The 23,309-nt window shown below is 38.7% G+C and overlaps 3 protein-coding genes across 4 annotated transcripts in view; 1 reads left to right on the top strand and 2 right to left on the bottom strand.

Moving 5' to 3' along the window:
• The window catches only part of garre1 (granule associated Rac and RHOG effector 1), a 41,503-nt gene extending 35,833 nt beyond the window's left edge, over positions 1-5,670 (top strand). For both annotated transcript variants that reach the window (XM_085248932.1, XM_085248855.1), the window contains 3 exons: positions 1,832-1,969; positions 2,681-2,756; positions 3,588-5,670. In XM_085248932.1, coding sequence (XP_085105058.1) covers positions 1,832-1,969; positions 2,681-2,756; positions 3,588-3,908 — 535 coding nt within the window. In that variant the 3' untranslated portion in view covers positions 3,909-5,670. The remainder of the gene's footprint in view (positions 1-1,831; positions 1,970-2,680; positions 2,757-3,587) is intronic.
• A 994-nt stretch (positions 5,671-6,664) lies between these two features.
• Positions 6,665-8,008, bottom strand: ss18l2 (ss18, like 2). Its single transcript, XM_085249576.1, has 4 exons — positions 7,715-8,008; positions 7,307-7,383; positions 7,139-7,223; positions 6,665-7,050 (listed from the first exon to the last, which is right to left on the bottom strand). Exons 1-4 carry the CDS (start codon positions 7,781-7,783, stop codon positions 6,988-6,990), a joined length of 294 nt encoding a protein of 97 aa, XP_085105702.1. The 5' UTR covers positions 7,784-8,008; the 3' UTR covers positions 6,665-6,987.
• A 3,855-nt stretch (positions 8,009-11,863) lies between these two features.
• On the bottom strand, positions 11,864-21,858 carry lsm14ab (LSM14A mRNA processing body assembly factor b). The gene is made up of 9 exons (XM_085249487.1): positions 21,533-21,858; positions 20,763-20,926; positions 19,821-19,971; positions 17,602-17,784; positions 17,096-17,176; positions 16,622-16,801; positions 16,353-16,500; positions 14,154-14,394; positions 11,864-13,690 (listed from the first exon to the last, which is right to left on the bottom strand). The coding sequence occupies exons 1-9, from the start codon at positions 21,654-21,656 to the stop codon at positions 13,667-13,669; spliced, it is 1,296 nt and encodes a 431-aa protein (XP_085105613.1). The 5' UTR covers positions 21,657-21,858; the 3' UTR covers positions 11,864-13,666.
• Positions 21,859-23,309: the final 1,451 nt, after the last annotated feature.

Here is a 23,309-nt window from a genome sequence, read left to right as displayed (position 1 = left end):
CCATGCTTCTATTTAAAACTGAACCTAAACAAACCTTTGTAGAAAGGTCATTTGTTTATTATTGGGATCTGACCAATCAGTATTATATGTCAGTATTAGCTGTTTGCCAATCTATCTCTGTCAGCATTCATAAGCTGATAAATGAAAAATTAAAGAAAAGAAACCATGTTATGAATATTTACTTAGTTTGTCATAGTTAAGGTCATTCATGCATGTAAACCAGTAATAAGAACCGCGGCAAATGTTAAGATCATTTCTTTATTTTTTGTATGTCAGAAAGCAAAAGAAAATCAGTCAATCAACAAATGTCAGTTTTGGTCTTAAAATTCAGTTACACTCGGTCTATTGTAGGTAAAGATCTTAACATCAAACATTCAATTAAAAAAAGTATTTTTCTAATAAGACAAACTGGTAGTGAGTTGTTTTTAGGAGGAGTCTTTTAGCAGCACTGCACTTACAGGGGTTGATTTATAAGATTTTAGTGATTGGCTTTAAGGTTTGTTGTGACCAGGTTTCAGATAGCATCTCAGAGCTGCTCTCCCCTGCCACTGTGTGCACAGCCTGAGGCAGATAAGAACCTTCTTGCTGTTGATGTCTCTGAATTTAAGATGAGCAGATCATGGTTCTGCTGTTGGAACACCTAAGCTCTGGATAAATCTGCCTGAGGAGCTGTTATCATCTTTTAGCTCAAACATTTGTTTCTGCTGATATCATTCCTTTGATTGGCCAGCCATGGTTGCATTCCTGACATTGTTTTCACTTTGAGAGTCTGTCTGTGTGTGTGTGTGTGTGTGTGTGTGTGTGTGTGTGTGTGTGTGTGTGTGTGTGTGTGTGTGTGTGTGTGTGTGTGTCATTATGGCAGTGGTCCTGTGAGGCAACTAGCACAAAGGTGTTTTTGAGGACTTTTAAAAGTGTTTGTTTTGTCCAATTAATTTAAATCATGTAAACAGCATCCAGAAAGTCATTTAGGAAAAAAGAGAAATACACTATACAAAATAAAGTAAAATGCAGTACAATATTGTTCTATCTTCTGTTGATGTAGCTTTGACAAAATCATATACTCTTAACCACAGATAAATAAATGCTTCCAGAGCCAAGAGCCTATGAAGTCAACAGTAAAGTGTGTACAGAGGTCAGGGCAGGGGGCTGCCCCATAGATTTTTGAGACTGGAAGTCTTTTTGCAACCAACAAAGGTCACCCCCTTGTGGCCATTGCAAAGCATGCATGTATCAGCAACTTCACATTTTAAAGCCAAAAGCTGTAAATGACAGCAGTATGCAGCATCGTGCTGATTCTCAAATGTGACAAGTACAGATCAGTGCTTTCCTGTTTATATGTTTGCAATGCAGGGATGTCTGGCTTTTGGTAGTTTGAGAACCAGCATACTGATGGGTTTCACATATGGTACATTTGTTTTGAAATGTGAAGGCTTTCATCGTCGTGGGCACTGGCATAGTTTTAAACTGTCAAACTGTGTCATGTGATGTTTTGATTATGTTTTTAATTTATCCAACATTAGCAATAAGTGAGGCATTTAGCATGTTTATCCTGGGTGCTCTTGTTTAATTCCACCCACATGTGACACACCATTCTGCTCACAGATGCAAGCAGATAGAAGTAAACAAGCCATCATTGCAGTTATGCGATCTCACTTTTAAACCCTATGCAAAAATGTATCACTTTTATGCAGCTTTTGCTTTGAATAAAGGCCGAGAGATACTGGGCTTTAAATTCATATGTTTAAGTTGTCTAATTTTGTTGGTTTTGTTATACAAAGTTTTTAGTAACTAATAGAGAAATTGCTAACACCTTCTCTGGTTGTGCCCACAGTGATGCTGTAAACAGTGGTTGGTCAGCCAATCAGGGGGACTCGGCCAGCTCTAGTGACGAGACATCTTCAGCCAATGGTGACAGTCTGTTCTCCATGTTTTCTGGGCCAGACCTGGTAGCTGCAGTTAAACAAAGGCGGTAAGTCTGAAAGTCATCCACTTGTGGTGTTTATCTTGTTCTGTCTTCCTGGTTTGGTCCTTATGGAGCCCCGCAAGGGACATGGGAGAAGAAAAAATAAAGCTGAAGTTTTGCAAGATCTTGCAAAAGTTTTGGCCGCATTCTTCAGAGGCCGCCAGCTTGAAGCTGACCGGGAGGTCAAGGCACGATGTGCCGGGAGTGCGGTGTTCCCCCCGACTGTAGTGCGCCTCGACCTCCCGTTAGCTTCGAGATGGTGGGTAACAGACGTCTCCTAAAATGTCGGAGCACTTTTGCAAATATGTGATGTCATGATAAACCGAGCAGATATTTGACGTTTACACAGCTACATTCACGCCTCAAAATATCTTAAAAGTTTATTTTGTGACCCACAAAGCGTAATATTAAAACTAAGTAGCTGCCGCCATTGTTGGAAACGAATTGGCTGGGCCGCGCTATGAATTCTGGGATAGGTTGGGTTACGAAGGATACACTGACTCGGCCTTCAAATGTGACCTGCAAAGTATGCAGTCTATTTTGCGAGATCTCGCAAGACTTTTGTTTGCAAAGGCTCATCGTAATTTGTTTTTCTCCCATGTGTCTTGCGTGGCTCCGTAGGTCATCGTGTTTATCTCAGTAAAAATATCTGCTGCAGTTTAACATTCATCAGATACTCTTTGTGAGTATGTTCAGTGTAGATTTCTCTGTCCTCAGGAAACACAGTTGTGGTGAGCCTGAGGTGTGCACTCTGCCTTCACCACCTCTCCATCACATCGGCGACGATAGCCAGGTAAAGTTTGAACCCCTCTGTGCCAGTGAAATGTCACACTTCATTTTATTTTACGCTGGACTAATTATAGATTCCTGTGTTTAAGAATGGTTCAGGAACTCCCCCAAAATAATAAATGTGTCAAACGAATGTGAACAAACAGCTGCTATGAGTCCTAAATGTCTAGGTATCAGCTGAACTACACCCAGATCATACTTTTATGCAATACCTGTTTGTACCACAGGATTCTGCAATGAGTCTGTGTAACATCCGTATAACCAGGCAGGTCATTAATGGTAGCACACAGTGGATGTAGCCACCGTGACATCATGGATTGGTTAGGGAAGTCCCGTTATGAAGCGTTTTCAAGCAAGGGTAGGAATTGGCTCCAGAAGTGCATAATAGACTGCTGTGAACATTCCCATGAAATCCTCCTTTCTGACTCTTGGAATTACCTGGATTTACAAAATGAGCCTAATATTCTGTTTAATATGATCTGAAAGTAGTGATTGAGATTATAAAGTCACCAGGAAAATACTGAAGTCACAAATGTCAGATTAAGTCACGTTCACTTCCTCTTCATTCTCAAACCCAGAAGCTACATCCGTGTTTTACACACATACATTAAAAGATGGCTGTTGAGAGAAAAATTACAGTCTAGGAAAAGCCAAAACCTCTTGAGGAGATTGGGGTAGGGCTGTAAATTAAAAGAGCAGGAGCACTGGTGAAATGCTGCCCCCTGGTGGGGAAGGTTTAGAAACAGTTAGCAGAAGATGATTACAAAAACGCCTTTAACAATTTCTACTATTTTTGATTGCATGTTGACTCGTCATGTTCCGGCCTCCTCCACAGGACAGCAAAACTAAAACTTGGCCTCCCAAAGCACCGTGGCAACACTCCACCCACACCAACACCATGCCCAATCCCAGTTCTTCCTTGTACCAGATGAACATCCCTCCTTCTTCCCAGTGGGGCGACTCCATGCCAATGCTCCAGTCTCCCGTGTGGTCTACTGCCAGCGACTGCTCCCCCTCCACCGGCATCTCCTCTGGTTTTCCGTTCACCCAGCAGCAGCAGCAGCAGCAACAGCAGCAACATAAACCGATGACCAAGGGCTTTAAATCCTTCCCCGTCAAGCATGAGCACAGACCCTCCTACCTTCACCAGTACTGATCCCGATCTAATGTCTAACGAGTCCACGGTGAAGTGCCACAGAGGACCCGTAGCTCTGTTACATGAGCCACTGAGTGGGCCGAGCTACAGCCATTAAACTCCACACCCAGCGAATTGGAAAATTTCAAAAGCCTCACAGGCAACGTAAAGTATACACACTGGCTCGACATTTTTTTGTATCTATATTTTTCCATGTCAAACATCCCCATCAGAAAAAGATGTATTTTGAAGTTTTTCAAACTGCCATGTTTTAACCATGAAAGGTGCGCATGTCGTGCTGGCAGCAGTTAGTCAGGTGGTCGTTTCTCTGTCTGTCGAGCAGAAATTTCCTCAGACAAGAGCTGGAGACGTGCAAAGCCGTCACCCACTTGCTTCTGCAGCTAAAAGTGTGTGTGTGTGTGTGTGTGTGTGTGTGTGTGTGTGTGTGTGTGTGGAGGGGATTACAAGGGGGCAGGGGCTTAAAATGCTCTCATTTTGCCCGTAATAAATATACTGTGTCTACATAGCTGTAACTGCCAAATCTCATGCAAGATGACCCAGAATACAGCTACCATCTACTGTTTCATAGCTTGTAAAATAGTGAAGTTGAAATATAAATATTTAGTACTTTTTATTAAGAGGCTTTGAGCAGGCTCAGCATAAATATAGTAAGTCACTGCAGAGGTGTAATTTGAGAGAAATACACTACTTTTTCAACAACTGACCAGAGTTAAGAGTTATAGCAGTAACTATGTGCCATGTTGGTATCGATAGCACTTGCAGAATATTATTTCCAACCAAAGCGTTGTTCGGAAGACGAATGGTGCTGAAGAGATGAGAGGCAGTCTGAGATTATTGATCAACATGAAGTTAAACACCCTACTAGATGTGAGCATTAGGGAACATCTTCATTTCCTCTTCTCTAATTGGCAGTTGTTGGCTCCAGATTGACACTAACTCCCATAAACCTAACGTTTCTTCTTTGTTTAATAACACAATATTTTTTGTGTACAATTATTGACAGTATTAATCTTATTTTTGTATTTTCTTACATGTTATACCATACTGTATGTTAGTATTCCTGCAGACATATTACATAAAACATTATTTTCCACCTCCCAATATGTGAAAAAAGCACATGTTTTTCCTACAGAGTTTAACTACAGCATCGATCTATAAAGGTTACCAAATACGCCATGCTAAACACTAAAACATTGTGTAACGAGGGTGGGTTTTTTGTTGTTGTTGTTTTGTTTTTTCAAGCCCTTGTTTCCTCCGTTCCTATGGCAGTGGGCTGTATTTAAAAGCCCAGAATGTTATCTTTTTGTGATGTTTGCGGATGCCAATGTTGCCTGTATTTATGAAATGACACCATGTTTTCAGAAAACTAACATACTTAACATGTTTACAGAGAATTGTTTGCTGTATATACATATAAATATATATCTTTTTATAGTTAATGTGCTTTGCACAATCAAGATATAGGGTTTGTTGCTTTTTGTCTGTGTTATCTCCCTAACTGTTGCAGCCTTTTTTAAGACATCAGTACAGACCTTGGACTGTAACTGTTAGCTTCTCAGCTGTGTCAAATGGTTTACTAGTGGCTTCTAAAAAAAACACAAAAAAAGAGAAAAATAATAATAAAAACATGTTGCCCTGATAGAAGATATGAAGGGGGGCTGCTTGGCTTATGTTGCTTATTGTTCTCTTGAGCTGGCAACTGAATCTTTCCAAGTGTACCAGCAATGCAAAAAATAAATAAAAAATAACTAGCAATTCAAAATGCTGTTGTTTTTTTAAATTTTTTTTTTTTTTTTTAAACATAAGTCTCTTGCTGGTTTTCATTTTTTTCCTCCCGCTTACTTCACCTATCGTCTGCTTTTTATCTGGGCCTGGATTACAGGGACTGCAGTCTAAACAGACCTCCTCCTTCACAGCTGTGTGCTCCAGCGCCAAATGGAGAAAACACACAGCCATTCCTAAGCCAGGCAAAAGATATCTCTCCAGCATGTCCAAGACACAAAACAAGACAAGGAAGCTTTCTTAATCGAGATACAGTTGACCCTCAAAATTTGCGGGGGTTACATTCCTTTAAAAAACTGCAAATTCTGGATGTGGTTCAAAAAAAGCCTTTTTTTTTTTCTTCTTTTTTTTTTAAATTTAAGGTTAGTTTAAACCCTAAATATGCTTTTGTGTGGCGTCTTATGGCTTTTAGAACAAAACGAACAACATGCAGATAGCTACACGCAGAGATGCATTAAGGAGAGCTGAATTACGCTCTCGGATTGGCTACTTTCTGCCTCTGAATGGTATCTCACCATCTCAAACAAAGATATCCTCTGAAACAAAACTGCAACTTTGTGGGGGAATACTGTAGCCTGTGTTGTTAGTTTCTGTATAATGTAACTTGGATATATGTAGGTGTGGTAGCTTTCAAGTTGTAGCTCAAGGCCTCAGAGAGGAAAGAAAAACAGCTGGGGTGTTCTAAACCAGAGTGATAAAAGATGCTCCTGCTGAAAGCATTTAAGTGGATGTGAACTCTACACCTCAGGTTTACTATAACTGCAAGCCCTTGTGAAACCCTACACCTGATGTGCCCCTTCCTTATAAATTTAAGTACCTAGTGCTGTTAACACACCTTTCACAGATATGAATGCTGAGGAAGGTGTTGGGTTGACTATAGGTTGTACAGATTCTGCAGAATAATTCAGGCGTAACAGGGGAATAGTGTGCATCAATACAATATAAAATCTGAAGAGACAAAAAGCACTCATGACTAGTGCAAATAAAATTTTATTTTGTTTCCAATTTTGTCCGCAGATATCCAGCTCGACCCTGAAATGGTTTACGTCACTGAAAACGGTTCATACTGAAAACATTTTTTTTGTTGTGAGATCATTCTCGACTGGCAGGGTGCTTTGAGAGGGCATTTTCTGCCAAGGCTAGAGACCTTTTTCCTGACAAATAACAGGAGGTGGATCCTTTGCTTTCATCTCCAAGTTTTGTGAACTCCACCTTGGCAGTTTCTGTGCAATTATGCTGTCAAATGACCACAATCACATGCTTCTGAGGAAGAATGCAGCTGTCACAGAAACTGCAATCAGCTGCCCTCTGTGTGCCCATTCACAGCTGCTGCTGAAGCTGATGTGTCATTAGATGTGCACTAGAAACGAAGACAATAATAGAGCATTAGAAACAAGCCACCTCCATCCTCATTATTACTGCTGCTTCTGTGTCTGGGCTGTGTTTACATTTGATGTGGAAGCTGCACTGTCGGGACTTGCATCAGCTATGGTTGCCAGGTAGACAATGTTGCGATGCAGAATCTGTTGGTATCTGTTGGAAAATGGAAAAAAATAAATAACAACACTATGAAGTCAATCAACAGCATTAGTGGAGGAGAGGTTTGTGTAACTTACTGCACACACTCGACCGCGCGTCCTTTCTGCATGTACTCTGTAATGCATCTGATCAGTTGATCGTTTTCATCCAGTAACTGGAACAAAGCAGAGAATCCGGCAGGACCAGAGAGAAATTTAGAGAGCGTAAAGCCACTTACAGCAAAAAATGACAAAGGTTTTCACGGAGTATTGAACCATGTTAATTAGATAAGGCCCTACCACAACCACTTTTAACATTTTTTCTAAACCCGTCACCGGGACAAGTCCGTGTAAAAAGTCAACAGCCAAATGCGAAAAGGTTACCAATTTCCCCCCCAAATAAGGGTGAACGTATAAACCTGTTAGCAAGCTAATTGCTAATCCAAGAACGATCGAGTCATAAAAACAACGTAAAAGCTTCTAAAATATACGTTCTTGGTGTCTTACCCTCTGTATCGTCTCTTGGTTGACTGTAGCTTTTCCTCTGAGTTTCTTTGGTACAAACACAATCGACATGTTTAATTTAATCCTACTACAACGATTTCGCTTTTACGACGCCAGCTGACCGGAGAGCTTCTTCTTCGTGGGACGTATTATGTTCGACTCACACACGGGGAGGCAGGCACAGCCCAGCGGCCGAGGGAAACGTCAGTGGCGGGAGCCGACCAAAGATGATATGTGCAGAAAGATGGAGCACTCCATTGCATCGAAGGCTGAACGCTAGATTAAAGAAGCTCGTTTCCGCCACTGAAAAGACGTACTATCGCATTGTTTAAAAAAAAAATTTGATAACCTAAAAATTGTAGTTTTTAAGTCGAACTTTAAATAAATTAATTGAAATTTTGACTTAGGAATCCCCAAGTTTGTTGCAGGTTTTGATAGATTAACAATAAACTGGGGAGGAACTGTCAGGTGTTCAGCTTGATAAAGATGTCTTTCACGTGCATGTATGTGTATTTGCATATACACTCATTTGATTAGGTACTAGTGATGGGATTTCCGGCTCTTTCGGCTTGGCTCACTAAAAAGAGTCGGATTTTCGGCTCCCAACTGGCTCTTCAGGTTGTTTTGTTGCTTTAATTAATTTATTATTAACAATAATATAAAATTATGCACAAAAGGAATTACTAATGTAAAAAAAAGTGGTTTTATTTATATATATTTATATATAAATATATGCGGTGGCCCCTAGAGACAAAGCACATACACGTAAAAACTCCAAAAAGCATGTACAAATTCCAAAACACATTTCTAGCGTTAACTGACCTTCCAAAACAGAGCTACCTAGATCACTTAAATTGCACAATTGAAAGCATATGTGTATTGTTTGTGTATTTATACACAAGCATTCATATATATTCAAATAATTTAAAAAAAATGTTCATTTACCTGTTACTACCACACACCAAATCCGTTCGTTGGTACTTCCTGGCTTGTGTAGCCACTAGGTAACAAAAGCTCAACACTGCGCCTAGCTTTCTGGAGCACTTCTGTTGTCTTTTGTAAATGTCTTGGAGTTTGTACGTGCTTCTGAGTTTTTAAGTGTTTTAGAGTGTGTACGTGCTTCGGAGTTTGTACGTGCTATGGAGTTTTTAAGTGTTTTGGAGTTTTTACGTGTTTTGGAGTTTGTATGTGCTTTGTCTCTAGGGGGCCACCATAAATATACTTTTATTTATTCACTCCACATAAAATATAATAAATAAATCATGTAATACAAAAAACAACTATTCACATTTCAATTTTTAACTATTTAAATTTTCAGCTTTTTCCTTTTAAACAAATTTTAAGTGAAACAACACAAAACACTGCAAACCACAACACAGTTAAATATAAATTAAATTATGAAAACAAAAAGAAGATGCATATTCTCTCTCATATGGGCCTGCATGAATAAACTTTTTGAATCCTTTATCATCTGCAACTGAAAATAGTTGTGGATGATTAGTATACCTTTCTAATGTGACGTTGTTGTCCCTGGCTCTCTTTCTTTCTCTCTCCCTCCAGCTCTGTTCCTGTGCTACTGAGAGTGTAACTACCGCCCCTCCCCCCCTCTTCCCAGCGCAAAGCACAAGGCTCGCGTGCAGAGTGAAGCGGAAAAAAGTGCAAGAGAGAGGGTGAGAGACAGAAGGAAAAAAACCAAGATTCCCAATAAGGAGCCGGCTCGAGTCGTTCACTTCAAAGAATCGGCTCTAAGAGCCGTTTCGTTCGCGACCGACACATCACTATTAGGTATGCCTGATCCACTGTTTGTTTACCAAATATGTAACTAACACACACACACACACACACACACACACACACACACACAAAACAAAGACACACTTTAGAATGCTTGAACGCTCCTTGATAGGACCTACATGTGATATATTATAGTGCTTAAAAGGACCTTGAACTGAAAGCAACCAAGAAAACATTGGAAAAGTTTTGATAGAGTTTTACAACAACAACCAAAACCATTTTCAAACGTTTCTCACCAATTTAAGAGCAAAAAAACACATTTCACCATGTCATGTGAAATATTTGAAGGGAGCATTTTGGGAAACCACTACAAGGTAGAAGCTTTTCTTGGAGAAGGCACCTTTGGTCTCGTAACCAAATGTCAAAATACAAAAACCAAGCAAGCAGTGGCTATTAAAATCAACAAGAGCAAACCTGAAATTTTGCAACAGGCAAGGTGGCAGGTATGTCCTCTGTGTGCAGCGATTCCTGGTACCATTGTGCAGACGATTTGGTATAGAGCACCCGAAGTTATGCTTCATATTCCATATAATGAAGCAATTGACATGTGGCCTCTGAGCCGGCTAGCTGTGGAGCTTGCTACAGGGTTGCCACTCTACCCTGGGAAAATGGATTATGATGTTTTAAAATCCATCACAGACACTCAGGGCCAGCCACCAGACTATATTCTAGACTGTAGCATGGCCACAGAATATTATTTCAGAAAAAATGACCACAGTGAACAGCGCTGGACATTTAAGACAGAAGAGCAATTTCAGTATGAGACAGGATACCAATCCAAGGACACTCGACATATAACACTGCAGCATCTTGATGACCTCAAACGAGTAATCACAGTTAGAACAGGACCTGAAAGTGGCACAGATTTATTGGTCAGCCTGATTAAACAGATGTTGGCCTTGCTTGCAAACCAGCGCATCAAACCCTTGGAGGTTCTCAAGCATCCCTTTTTTGACCCTGGCCTGAGAGTTCCCCCTGCATTAAAATGAGGAGCAGAGGGGGACACAAGTCTCCAGCATTGCTTCTTTGACCCCAGACAAAAGTGACAAAACCACAAGTAGGGGTTGGAAAAGGTAATCAACAGCAGAAATACAGTGCAAACAATGCAAATCCAATACTCCTTTAAACCTGATAACAACAGCTTAATATTTTAACAAAAAAATAATCAACTTGCTCCAATATTTATCACCTTGGCTTTTTTTTTTTTTTTTAATTTTCACTCCCTCCACCCCAACCAGTCACGGCAGATGGCTGTCCCTTCCTGAGCCTGGTTCTGCTGGACATTTCTTCCTATTACAAGGGAGTTTTTTCTCCCCACTGTAACTTAATGCTTGCTCATAGGGAATCCTCTGATTGTTGGAGTGGCCAATATTGTAGGACAGGGGTCTCAAACTCCAGTCCTCAAGAACTACTGTGCAGGCTGCAGGTTTGACAGGAAGAGTTGGAGTAAGAGAGCCATTGCTAAGAGGTCAGAATAAGGCAGAGAGGCTTGCCTGGGCCATGAAACACCACCATCGGACTACTGAAGACTGGAAGAAGGTATTAGGGACTAATGAATCAAAATTTGAAATCTTCAGTTCATCACTCAGGATCTTTGTACGCTGTCGGGTAGGTGAAAGGATGGTTCCACTGTGTGTGGCATCAACTATCAAACATGGAGGCGGAAGTGTGATGTCTCAGGCTGTTTTGGACCCAAGAGCTTGAAAAAGAAGGAAACTGGACTTGTGTAAATTTGCAAAGATGTTTCATCTCTCATTCGATTTCCCAGGAATAATGTTTAAATTGTAGATCATCCTTTGTTTTATTCTTTATGCTGCTGTAGTAGTAATTTTAATTGCAAGATTAACTGAAATGTCCTAATTACCAAAGAAAGTCATGTCTCAAACCTATCAAGCTGACAGAATCTGACTTTAGATCAGCGGTTTCTGAAACAGCCCAGAGGATCTATATATTTGATATCTACCTAATCAGGTGAGCAGTGGGTGAATATTCTTTTATCATGAATTTTTTTTTAAAAAATTTGATCTTTTATTGACCATCGTATCAAAGAAAAGCAAATCTGCATGTGAGTTGTGTGTATTTGCTATGTCAACCATTTTTGCTATTTATTGCTTAATAATGCCAATTGCTGTGCAATAATAATGTAAAGACTCCAAACATGTATCAAATATGAGAAACCGTGTTAAGGCCTTTTTTTTTTTAATGTTCTAATAGGCAAGTTCTTTAAAAATACAACCTTACAGACTGCGCCCGTGAGTGTGTACAGGAACTTCTGCAACAAAGGATGACCTAGATGCAACTCACTGCAGGATTTGTGGGAAAAATGTAGGGTCACGTGGAAAACAAAAAACCAAGACGTAAATCGTACAACTCTTTATTTTATGTAAAAACTCCATTTTGCTTCTCAAGAAAACTATTCCTGTTTTACAATTCCAGTGACTGGAAGCAGTAGCAAACATATGAAAACATGTCAGTTGTGAATCGTTCAGTAATATTTTGTCTCAAATTTAATCCTGCTGGTTATTGAGAAAGCCCCTATAGAATGATGCTTTTTACGACTACCATGCAGTGATCGGCTGTCTGTGATTAATCCGGTTAAACGGCCCACTTTCACCTGAACTGTTCTGTTCTAAACAACCAAAGCTACGGGAAAGGATCTATTTCACCTTGTAGTGCTTTTGATACTTGTCTGAAAAGGTAACCTTTTCGTTAAAGGGAGAGCTGTACAAAAACCCACCACTCTGAAGGCACTCCCTAAAGCACTAAATCAGAGCCAAAAAGAAAAAGAGGCATCCCACCACATCCAGTTCTTGTCCCTTTGTTCAAAGTCAATAAAAATAAATTCACTTCAGAGAACAATCACACTGACCACAATGCAACAAGAGCGCTACAAACAAGCTGGAAGGCTGACACCTAACAGCATCGCTGTCATTTGTTTGAACATATGCTTTGAGACATCATTTAATCCACAATATTTCCCATTTTCAGTAAATAATCTGACACAGCTGAGTGTAGTAACAGTAGGGAGGGTGGGGGAGACGACAATTCAGAGGACAACACTGTAAGACAATTCAAAAGTAAGCTGAAATTAACAGAGGACTCCACATGTTTGGGACATTTAACAGGTACTTAAATGATAACACATACTTCTGGCAGACAATCAGTTTAGCTCAAACACGTCATTGTTTTGGGTTTTTTGTCAGTTTTAACCTGTTTAGGTGTCCTTCCCTACAGGAAAAACAAAACACCTTCTACAGATTTTACTAATAATGAATATTTCCTCAAAAAAGGTACAAATAACAGGAAACTGTTAAAAAAAAAAATTTAAAAAAAGAAATACGGCAGTCAACATATACATCTATACCTAATATGCTGTAAACTGCATATATCAAATGAATGGCTGCACTAGGCTGCCAACCTAAAGCTGAAAGAATTCATCTGATTTATGAGGACTGACTGATCTACTTACTGAATACATACGTCTTAAAAACTAGGAGGGACTGGGTTTTTTTTGGTGGGCAATAAATTTGCTGTGGAGCAGGAAGAATAAAATGAGATCAGAATACATTCAGTAAAGTTCAGATTTTTGCTTTTTCAGCTGGCTTTGATCTCACTACATTTGAGAATGAATTAATGAAAAATAAAATGCTTAAAGTCGAGAAAGGATACTGAACACATGCGTCTGAGAGGAGAAAAAAAAAAAAAGTGCAACAGGTGATGAATTGAATATTGGTGTCAAAGAAATATATCAAACGGAGTCGAGGGGAACTGAAAAAAGATAAAATAAAGCTATCGATCACACCGACTGTGATCCGCTCACAGTATCAGAGGGCACTCTGGATACAGCATTCAATATCAAACAATACTGTAAATTAAGAGAACAAACTCCAAAACATGGTATATTTACACGTGTTCCTGTCCATCCGGTGACTGCTTATCAAACTAATATTTCTGGGGCAAAAAAACTAAACAAAAAACAAAAAGCCTCATTGTGAAGCTGAGAGAGGGAGCGGCACTCTCACTGCCTGAACAGTCCACCGTGGTGCTGGTGACCAACAAGATGTCTTCATTTTTTGTCTGTTGAATGCTGAGAAAATTTGTAGGATGAATATAATTTCATGATGACTGGCTACCATTCATCGTGGATCCATCACTGCAGTACTACGCAGCCACCTTGTTCTCCTTCTGCAAAAATGCAAAACAAAAGTTAATCATTTCTTCCAATCTGCTTTATTTGCTAGGAAAAAAAATACATGTGAGATCTTCAGAGAGCATAAGTGATGGACACAGCCTCGATGACACCTCACTGTTGAGCAAAAATCCTGGTACGATGCCTTAAGATGAACATTTTTGCTGTCATGATAACTGAAGAGCAAAGTCAAATGAAACTGGACTTTCACTCTTAGAATGGCCATATTTTACATAATGAACTTAATGTTTCAGACAATGTCCTTAAACTAGTGAGTTCTAAAGCTCATTGGGAAGGTGCCTACTGATATACTGAGTCTTTGTTGCTCACTGACCCCTACAAGACCACAAGGGTGGCCACTGAACAGAACACAATGCACTAGTAAATTGCAATTTACTTTTCACATCTGGAAGCTAAGTCCATCTTATACCGTCTATAATGAGTTCATAAAGGATTTACCCTGTATTCGAAATCAGAGAAATCCCGGCCTCCTCTGCCACCTCTGAATCCGCCTCTGAATCCAGGTGGAGCACCTCGGGGTGGTCCGAAGGAGCCTCTGCTTACCGGTCGCCCTCTGCCTCCACGAGGCCCCATGAAGCCTCGACCGCGGAAACCACCTCTTCCTCGGTTGTGCCTCAGAGGGATGCCGAATGTCTCAGCGTTCATTCGTCTCTCTTCAGCCCAGGTTGGCCTACGATCCCTGAGACACAGACATCAATAAGGATACAGATTTTTTTTTTTTTTTTTTTAAAGTCACATGAAAATAAATTTACACGACATAAAGCGAGGCATCACAGGCTAACATGAAATTTTTTTAAATCAAAAATTCATTAGAGAGTGAACAAACCAAGCATTAAGAACTAAAAAAAAAAGCGGCTGTACATTAGTGAAGTTCCAACTTTGAGCAGATGACAGAACATTAAAAAGTTGTTTTTTTTTGGATTTTCCTGCACACACGAAAAACCCAAACATCTTTAGTGCTTCAGTGGGCGGCAATGGATGGACTAGTAGCAATTCGGTGTCCCATTCACATGCGAAGCCTCGACTAACATAGAAAAATTCTCCCTTTGGAAAAACCTCTTTCACTTGTTTTATTGAAAGAGATAGAAACAAAAGTCTTTCAGTGTATTGATTAAATACAAAGCATAGTTTATGCAGAGGCAGACTGCAGAATCTCCAGAGGGGCACAAAAAACACAGATTCTGACCTTTTTTTTTTTTCTTAAGTGCAGCTCTACACATCTTTGAAGAACCTTGCTGACAGTTCACATGCCAAATCTGCTTGTTGTGTAAATCTCGATTTTTTATTTTATTTATTTTTTTAATATATAATCTGGCCGGGCTGAAAACACAAGTGTATCTTTTTAAATCTATTATGACTACATGTGAGACTTCACATGAGAGATATAGACGGTGCAACTCTCAGATAAAATGAAGTGCTCTGTGACTTTCTTTTTTCAGTTTCTATTAGGGCTGCTCAATTAATCGAATTTTAATCTTGATTACGATCTGGGCTTTCAACGATCATTAAAAATGACTGAGCCGATTATTAGCCCCTCCCTCGTGCTTTACTCTCGCGCTGCTCCGTGTGGCAAATCGAGCGCACCTCTCTGCATTTCGAACACGTGTCACAACAATTAAGAGCAGCGGTCCCCAACCTTTTTTGCGCCACAGACCGGTTTATGCCCGACAATATTTTCATGGACCGGCCTTTAAGGTGTCGCGGATAAATACAAAATAAAACTAGTACCGGTACCGAAAAAAAGAAAATTTATTCATAACACACGTGAAAAGCCCAAGGAAAACCGAGTAAACGATAAAAACTATAACAAAATAACGCTGAAAACCGATAAAAGCCCTGAAAACTATACATTTCACACCTGAGCCTCAACTCTCGCAACCCGGTACCAAACGACTCACGGACCGGTACCGGTCCGAGGCCCGGGGTTGGGGACCTCTGATTAAGAGGACCCGAGAGAAGCTCGGAAAGCTAAGCACAAGTTATTTGGAGAGGAGAGTGACTGCCGTTGATTGAAAAGAGAGGTAAAAAAAAACAAAAAACAAAAACCTTTAGTGGTGTGGAAACATTATGGGTTCACGGAGTCAGACGTGACTTAAGTAGACATAGTGTGTAAACTTTGCTACAGTGTCGTAGCTGCACCACAGAGCAACACTGCAAAGTTCACTAAACATAGATGTTTACATTTTTCATATTGCAAACATTTGCACTGTTATCAGTATTTGCACACTATTTTATGACAATCTTTAAAGTCATTATTCAATACATTGTTATTGTTAAATAAATATCGTCAAATAATCGAGATCTCAATTTCAGTGAAAATAATCGTGATTATCATTTTTGCCATAATCGAGCAGCCCTAGTTTCTATTATTCATGTACCAGTCAGAGTTGCAACACCAGTTGTTTAGAAGACTGCAGCAGGTTCACTCTTATCAAAAGTGGTTTTAGATGCCCTGTTTACAGGTCTGGGAAATTTTTCATTGCAGAATATTTAAAATTTGGTTTCCCTTATATTCGCTGAAAATAAATTCTACAGATGCGGTGACAAAACTTAAGTCACTCAAATCTTAACATGCCCTTGTGTAACTAATCCACCACAGAATAGATTAAAAATAAATAAATGGATGTATTGAGGTACCTGGTATCATCACAGGACAGGTTATCAAAGAAGGACTTTGACTTGTCATAGTAGCAGGTATTTATCACAGCCTCCTCTTCCTCAGCAGCACCTTCATTGGCTGGATGCTCTGATTCCTCTCCATTGAGTGCCTTTTCAGTTTTGTCATCTGTAGGAAGAAATGTTGTAAAATCAAACAACTTAAAATGGCAGAAATGTTCACATATGTATCATGGTATATTTAACCTCCAATTTTAGTTGCTGCAGTTTAGAACTTGTTTAAGTGGTACCTTTGAGTTTGAGCTTGTTCTGGAGCTCTTTGTCAATCTCGTCTTTGTGAAACTGGGCGTTGGCAGTCTCAAAGTCAAAGTCTTCGTCAAACTTCACTGTGCCATCCCTGCGCACATTTACTTTGCCTCTGCTGCGGTTTCCTCTTCCACGGCCACGGCGGTTAGAAGACTGAACACCAGCTGAGAAACAACAGAAACAAACTTAAGTATTAAACTTTAAAAAAGAAAAATAGTGCTTCCCACTTGATAAATTACAAAAGTACATTCTGAGGGAACTTTTGAGAATTGGCTGACGTGAAATTAGCCCAAAGCATTTCAGGAAAGGCACTGCCATCCCAACATGAATCCAATAAAGCTTTTCATTATATATTTAAATTTTCAAAGCTGAGTAGCTACAAAATAAAAAAGATGAACACATCAGTAAACAGCAGTAAGTGTTGTGGACATTACTGACTGAAGGTGCAAATTACTCACCACCTTGGCGCTTGTTGGGATCCCGGTTTTCAACTGCACCCTGCTCATTATCTGGCTGCGCTACCTTCGGAACCTCAGGAGCTGAACAGGAAAAGAAAATAGTCATCAATTTAACTTGGCAGGGCTTGGCACTGAGGAAGACAATAATATGAGCTTCAACTGCAGCATGGGTTCAGGTTTATTTGTATTTGTTAAAAAGAATAAATTCAGAAGTTAAACTCTAGTTTTTGGTTCTGTAGAGTAGCCACCTTGTTTATGACTTGCCTGATTAGGCTGATTCTCTATTAACAGCAGTATTTGATAGCCAGTGCTAAATTTTAGTTCTTTCCACACTAACAAGCTGATAATTAAAGACACCAGACAATTTGTATTCTTTACATCCTGTGGCTTTGCATTCTTAAAATAAATAAATAAAATGAATCAACATTACTGATTAATGTCTCTTTTGCTCTGTTATGAACTTACTACAAATAACTTTTTAAACCAGCCACAACCTACACTTTTACCTTTTCTCTGCTCCAGGAGGTCTGGAGGCTTCTGGATGCCAGTGGTGGTGGTTCTGGAAGCTGCTGCCCCTGTCTGACTCCGCTGTCCTGCAGGTGGAGCTGGGGCGGATGATGGTGGGGCCTTCACTGACTGTTCCAGGGTGGGACTCTTTCTTATAGAATCCAGCTGGGGACTAGTGCGTCCTGCAAACAAACAAACGGCAATTAGAAGCTGTTCCAAAGTAGCTGCTGTTATGGAGGGGAAAAAAAAAAAAAAATTCACATTATAAGTGTTAAGTGAAAAACATACTGTCCATTAAAGTCCTGCTTGTGAAGGACTCCACAGTGTAAGCATTTCCCTTGTATTTGTAATAGATTTGTGTGCAGTGTAAAACATTTTTGGAGTATTTGTGAGTAAAAGTAACCTTCACCCCAGTCTACTTAAAATATATAATACACGGTAGTAGTGAAGATGATTCTGTCAGAGCTGAATGATAAGCTTCAGCTACTCACACACTTCCATTTTACTGGCAGTGGATGACACAGATGTTCACTGACAAAAAGGTAAAAATCCAATCTGTACATTTAGAGAAAAAATCTTCACCAGTTTATTAGAAGTATGATGCATAACTGTCTTTGCTGTTTCCAGTTCAAAACACAATAGGGATCAGGTGTGTAGCAGGAAACTCAAAGCAGCATGCAGCTGTGCTCTATTCAAATGAGCAGGAATCAGGTGTTGCTCCAAATTTGCTTGAGAAACAGATGTTTAGCTTGTCTGAGGTCACTACGTAGCATTTAGACAGATATCAGCAATGAAAGATTTAACTGCATCTGCTACATTTCCATCCAAGAGAGTGTTTGGACAGGTTTGAACTTGAAAAACCTAATGCTTTTTAATGTGGTTTAGGGCTGCTCGATTATGGCAAAAATGATAATCACGATTATTTTCACTGAAATTGAGATCGCGATTATTTGACGATATTTATTTAACCCTTTAAGACCTACTATAGAACCAAGTCCACCAGAGCTTATATTATTTTTTTACATGTTGTAGTGCCATTTGTGGGAGCATTTCAAGTTGCTAAATAACTGTTATAGCCCATATTTTAATAATATGTATGCATTAAGTCCATAGTAACTACATTAATTGCAAAAAAAGTGCAATAAACTACAAAAAAATTTATATTGTTTTTTTTTGTTTTTTTACATATATTTCTACTTGGAGAAATTTAAGAGGTTTATCCCTCAAAACTTTAAATACAAAAAAGTTGCAAAAAATAGTTTACAACAACAGGAAATTTATTTTGAGTGTCTTCATAGTTTTATCTTGGAGATACATCAATTTTTATATACTGCAGGAAAAACAAAAAAAACAATCCTATGATGCAAATTTGCAAAGAAAACAGCAGGTGCATCAAAACAAACTATTTCCAGCAGTGCAAGCATCCCAGAAACTATTCAGAAAAGTCAAACATGACCAGTAGAGGTTTTTAAGGCCTACAAGTAAAAAACTACATTTCCGCGAAAATGACGTCACTTCCGGTTTCGGCCAGGAAATGGCGGACATGCGACAGTTCGCGCTGACGTCTGTTTCACTGTGGGAAGTGTTACGAACAGCTGATCGGATCGGCAAAGCGTGTTTCTGGAATATTATGTTTTTGTTCCTGCAAGCGCTTTTTATGCAATTTTTGCAAAGCTTTATGTGGAAGGAAACCGTGACCGAGGACAAGCTGATGGCACAAGATGTAAGTAGAACTCCTCCGGTTTCATATGCAAAACAAATTATTGTGCTAGCTTACGTGGTTCAGGTTCTACAGGGATTTAAAAATAGTTACACAAAGCAGAGCATGCTGCTCTGACCGGATTTAAAGGGTTAACAATGACTTTAAAAAATAATATCAAATAGTGTGCAACACCACTGAAGTTTTTTTTTTTTACCTCTCTTTTCAACCAACAGCAGTCACTCTCCTCTCCAAATAACTTCTGCTTAGCTTTCCGAGCTTCCCTCGGGTCCTCTTAATCAGCGGTCTCCAACCTTTTTTGCGCCACGGACCGGTTTATGCCCGACAATATTTTCACGGACCGGCCTTTAAGGTGTCGCGGATAAATGAGGGAGGGGCTAATAATCGGCTCAGTCATTTTTAATGATCGTTGAAAGCCCAGATCGTAATCGTGATTAAAATTCGATTAATTGAGCAGCCCTAATGTGGTTGACTTGCTTATTTCACACAGCTCCTTACCAACTGCTCCAGTAGATCCAAACTGTTGAGAACCAATGGGTGCAACACCAAACTGGCTGTATGATGGGGCAGGAGCCCTGCTGAAAGGTGCATAGGACCCAGGAGCCTGGAATGATGGAGGTGCTGCAGCACTTGAGGATCCAATTGATGACTAGACAAACAAATATACATCCAGTTAAAAACATTACAAGACTTTTAAACATAGCTGTTGACCATGACTGAAAATACTATGATACGATTATAAATGTCTGATGCCTACATTTCAAAACAACAAATAACACAAAATGAATGGGCAACTGTTGGTTGGACACAAAGCTGTTAATAAACCTATGTACATCTTAGAAATTGTTATCTAGAAGATAGATAAGATACCATATCTAGAAGGAAAAAGGCCTGACTCTACTTTGAATACACTTTATTTTAACAGACTCCTTTGTTTGTGAATCTGGTTTTCAGGGCTTCTACAACAAGTGGTCACTTTATTTTTTTGTTGTTTATTGTATTTTCTAATTGGTTTCTTTATTTTCTTAAAATGTGCAATAATTAAAAACATTGATAATCACTTATTTTCTGTAACAAAGAAAGAAAAAGCAGTAAAACAATAGTTGTCACTTTCTACCTGAATTTCTTTATAGTTGATCCTTGTAATACACAGGTGTTTGAAATAATGTTAACGATGGCCCTACAGCAAAGTTCCTTTAAAGCAAGCTTTGCAACTCAAAATGCCACTAGGCAATTATTTTGAATGATTACCTCAATTGCTATTATTTAATTATAAAATCACACACACAAAAACTCTACATACAGAATAATTAGTGAGTGTCTCTCCCTTATGTCTCAATAAAGCCATGCCTGTGCCACCATGAGCTAGCATACAAGAAGCCTTAAAGAAAAGCCTTTATACAGCTGTTTTATAGTAATGGAACGCACCAATTGACTTACTTGGACTATGGCAGGGTCCTGCGGCAGGGCACTGGTGGCTTTTGGTGGCTCACAAACTGTTAGGTCTTTAATATCACTTCCTCGGAAGATGATGTACTCAAAGACCTCATCCCGAGGAGGAATAGGCCTGTCAGTGGGCCGATCCTCAGTGCCAAAGGAGCGAACTGTAGGGAAAACTCACAGGTTAACTTACACGACTTTACTTTTATTAATTAAGGAGGAGAATTTCCTTGCGTTAAGAACAAACACTGTTGACTTCACATTAACTTTCAATGTTAGAACTGAATATTATGAATTAGCGTTGAAATAAAGACTAAAGAAAACAGACGCCTCAAGTTATATCAATTTTTGTTAACCACATTGTTCAAAATAAATTCCACATAATATGAGCTCGAGATAAAGTTAGTACTCTTCCCATACGCACAGTCTACCAGGTCTTAGCGATACTGTCAGACAAGAGTATTATAATCAGAGTTTCTAAAACGCATGTTAAAAAATAAACACTAAAAAGAGCCAATAAGCCGCAATTAATGCTTTAACAAGGTATATCTGGTGGTAATTATGTGTCACTTGGTGCACATCATTTGACTTTACCACAATTACAACGTAAACAAAGGACTACAGCGCTTAACTATAGCGCCAGTTAGCTATGTTGGCTAACTAAAAAGCTAACCAACAAAGCCAAATACCCTAAAAAATGCTGTTCTCCTTCGCTTAACACTTTTACGCTCTTTGAGTCTTGTATTCCCTCTCTGTGTGCCTTAACTTACCTTTAGCGAGAGCTACAGTCGAGTTTTCTGTGTCAATCGTGTACAAAATTCCTTCATAGCGGATCTCGGCCTTGGAGATGAGGCTAATTTTGCTGCCGAGGTACGGTGTCCCTCCTCCGCTCATCTTCGTCCTTTAACTTTATTTACACGCGTACTTCCGAAGAAAACGTTTTGTGTCACACGAAGCGTCGGATGCGTTCTTTTCAGACCTGCAGTTCTCAGACTACATATATCGTCAAACGACACTATGAATCCCGCTCGCAACTGATCTCTACCACGACATGGCCGTTTTCATTTTCCTTCCCCTGCCGCAAAGGATTTTGGGAGATAGGTAGAGGCCTAGTCAACTAAAGTCGCCTCCTTTTCCTCTTCCATCCCTTCCACTGTTTCCTTTGCTTACAAATAGAAACGAATGATGTGACAAATATATTTTTAGCGGTACTAACATTTTCGATACAGTTTTGGCTTTTATTTTGTAATTATTATAATAACATTTCCTCAAAGGGATTAAATAAGTCACTAAATAAGGATACTTAATACAGGTTTGAAATTTAACCACACAATAATCTCACGATATTACACGAGATTACATCCGGAGGTTTAGAGCAGAAAATTTCGCAGCCATTAAACAGTCTACATTTTTTACGTGTCTCCCACAGCTGTGATGACGCTGTCCCTGCAAGGCAGTTCATTTTAAATGAAAAATAATAACAACGGTTATTTTTATTTTAACGTCAATGTCTTTAGGCAGAGGCTTCTGAGCAGTTATAGTTAGGCTAACTCAAACTAAATACTAATTGTGAAAACATTTTTACTTAACCACAAATAAACAAATAAACAAAAATCTAGATTTCTTAAAATAATCAGAATAAATAAAAAACAAAAAACAAAAATAAAGTAAACCCCCCCCCCAAAAAAGGAAATGTCTTTAGCTTTAGCGTTTGATATTATGCCAATAAAACTGAAACTAGTTATTCCCTGGCCAAACAAATTCATAGTAATGTCGTGGTGATGTAATGTTGCAGTGTTGTGATTTATATTAAAAAATAATGCTTTCAGTTAAATTGAAGTTATTTAACGTTACTTATTGGGTGTTTTGTCTTGTTTTGGCAGAACATAAACTGTAGCTATAACTGTACAAAATGTACAAACATTTCAAAAAATTATAAGAAAAAAAACTCCATAATTATTGCTTATAATATTATTATTTTAGTATTTAACTTTAAATATTACTGTACTTTTTACTAAAATTACTGTACTGTACTTAATATAATATACAACTTATTACAATCTACAACAATCGAATACAGCTACCATATATATATATATATTTTTAATTTTTATGGTCATTGTTGTTGTTATTTTAACTACTATAACAAAAATATTCCCAATTATTCCTGATTCTTTTCTCATAATGTCATTTCATTTCAACCCTGCACTGCCTTGCTATGTTGAGCCACTTTAAAGAATAATTTAATAATTTATTTATTATCATATTTATTATTAATATTTATTATCATATTTTAAGAAATTCTAATCTTATTATTGTATGTTGGATTAAAGACATTTTAATTTAATTTAATACTTCATATTTTTACTTAGTCATATTTTACCCAATTGTATTTATTTTTTATTTCATATTAGTTATTGCCAAATTTCTTTTTATTTGATCTAAGATACAATCCTAATGATTTAGGCTATTATTTTACAGATTGTGTTAACTTCATTTTTAACGGCTGTAAAAAAGTAATTTACTAACTGTTTGGATAATAAATGA

The sequence above is a fragment of the Mchenga conophoros genome, linkage group LG1 (assembly GCF_057382185.1).
Source record: "Mchenga conophoros isolate Kocher_MC1m ecotype Shallow Benthic linkage group LG1, M_conophoros_male_GT1.1, whole genome shotgun sequence".
Lineage (NCBI taxonomy): Eukaryota > Metazoa > Chordata > Actinopteri > Cichliformes > Cichlidae > Mchenga > Mchenga conophoros.
This window is presented reverse-complemented; position numbering and strand designations above follow the sequence as displayed.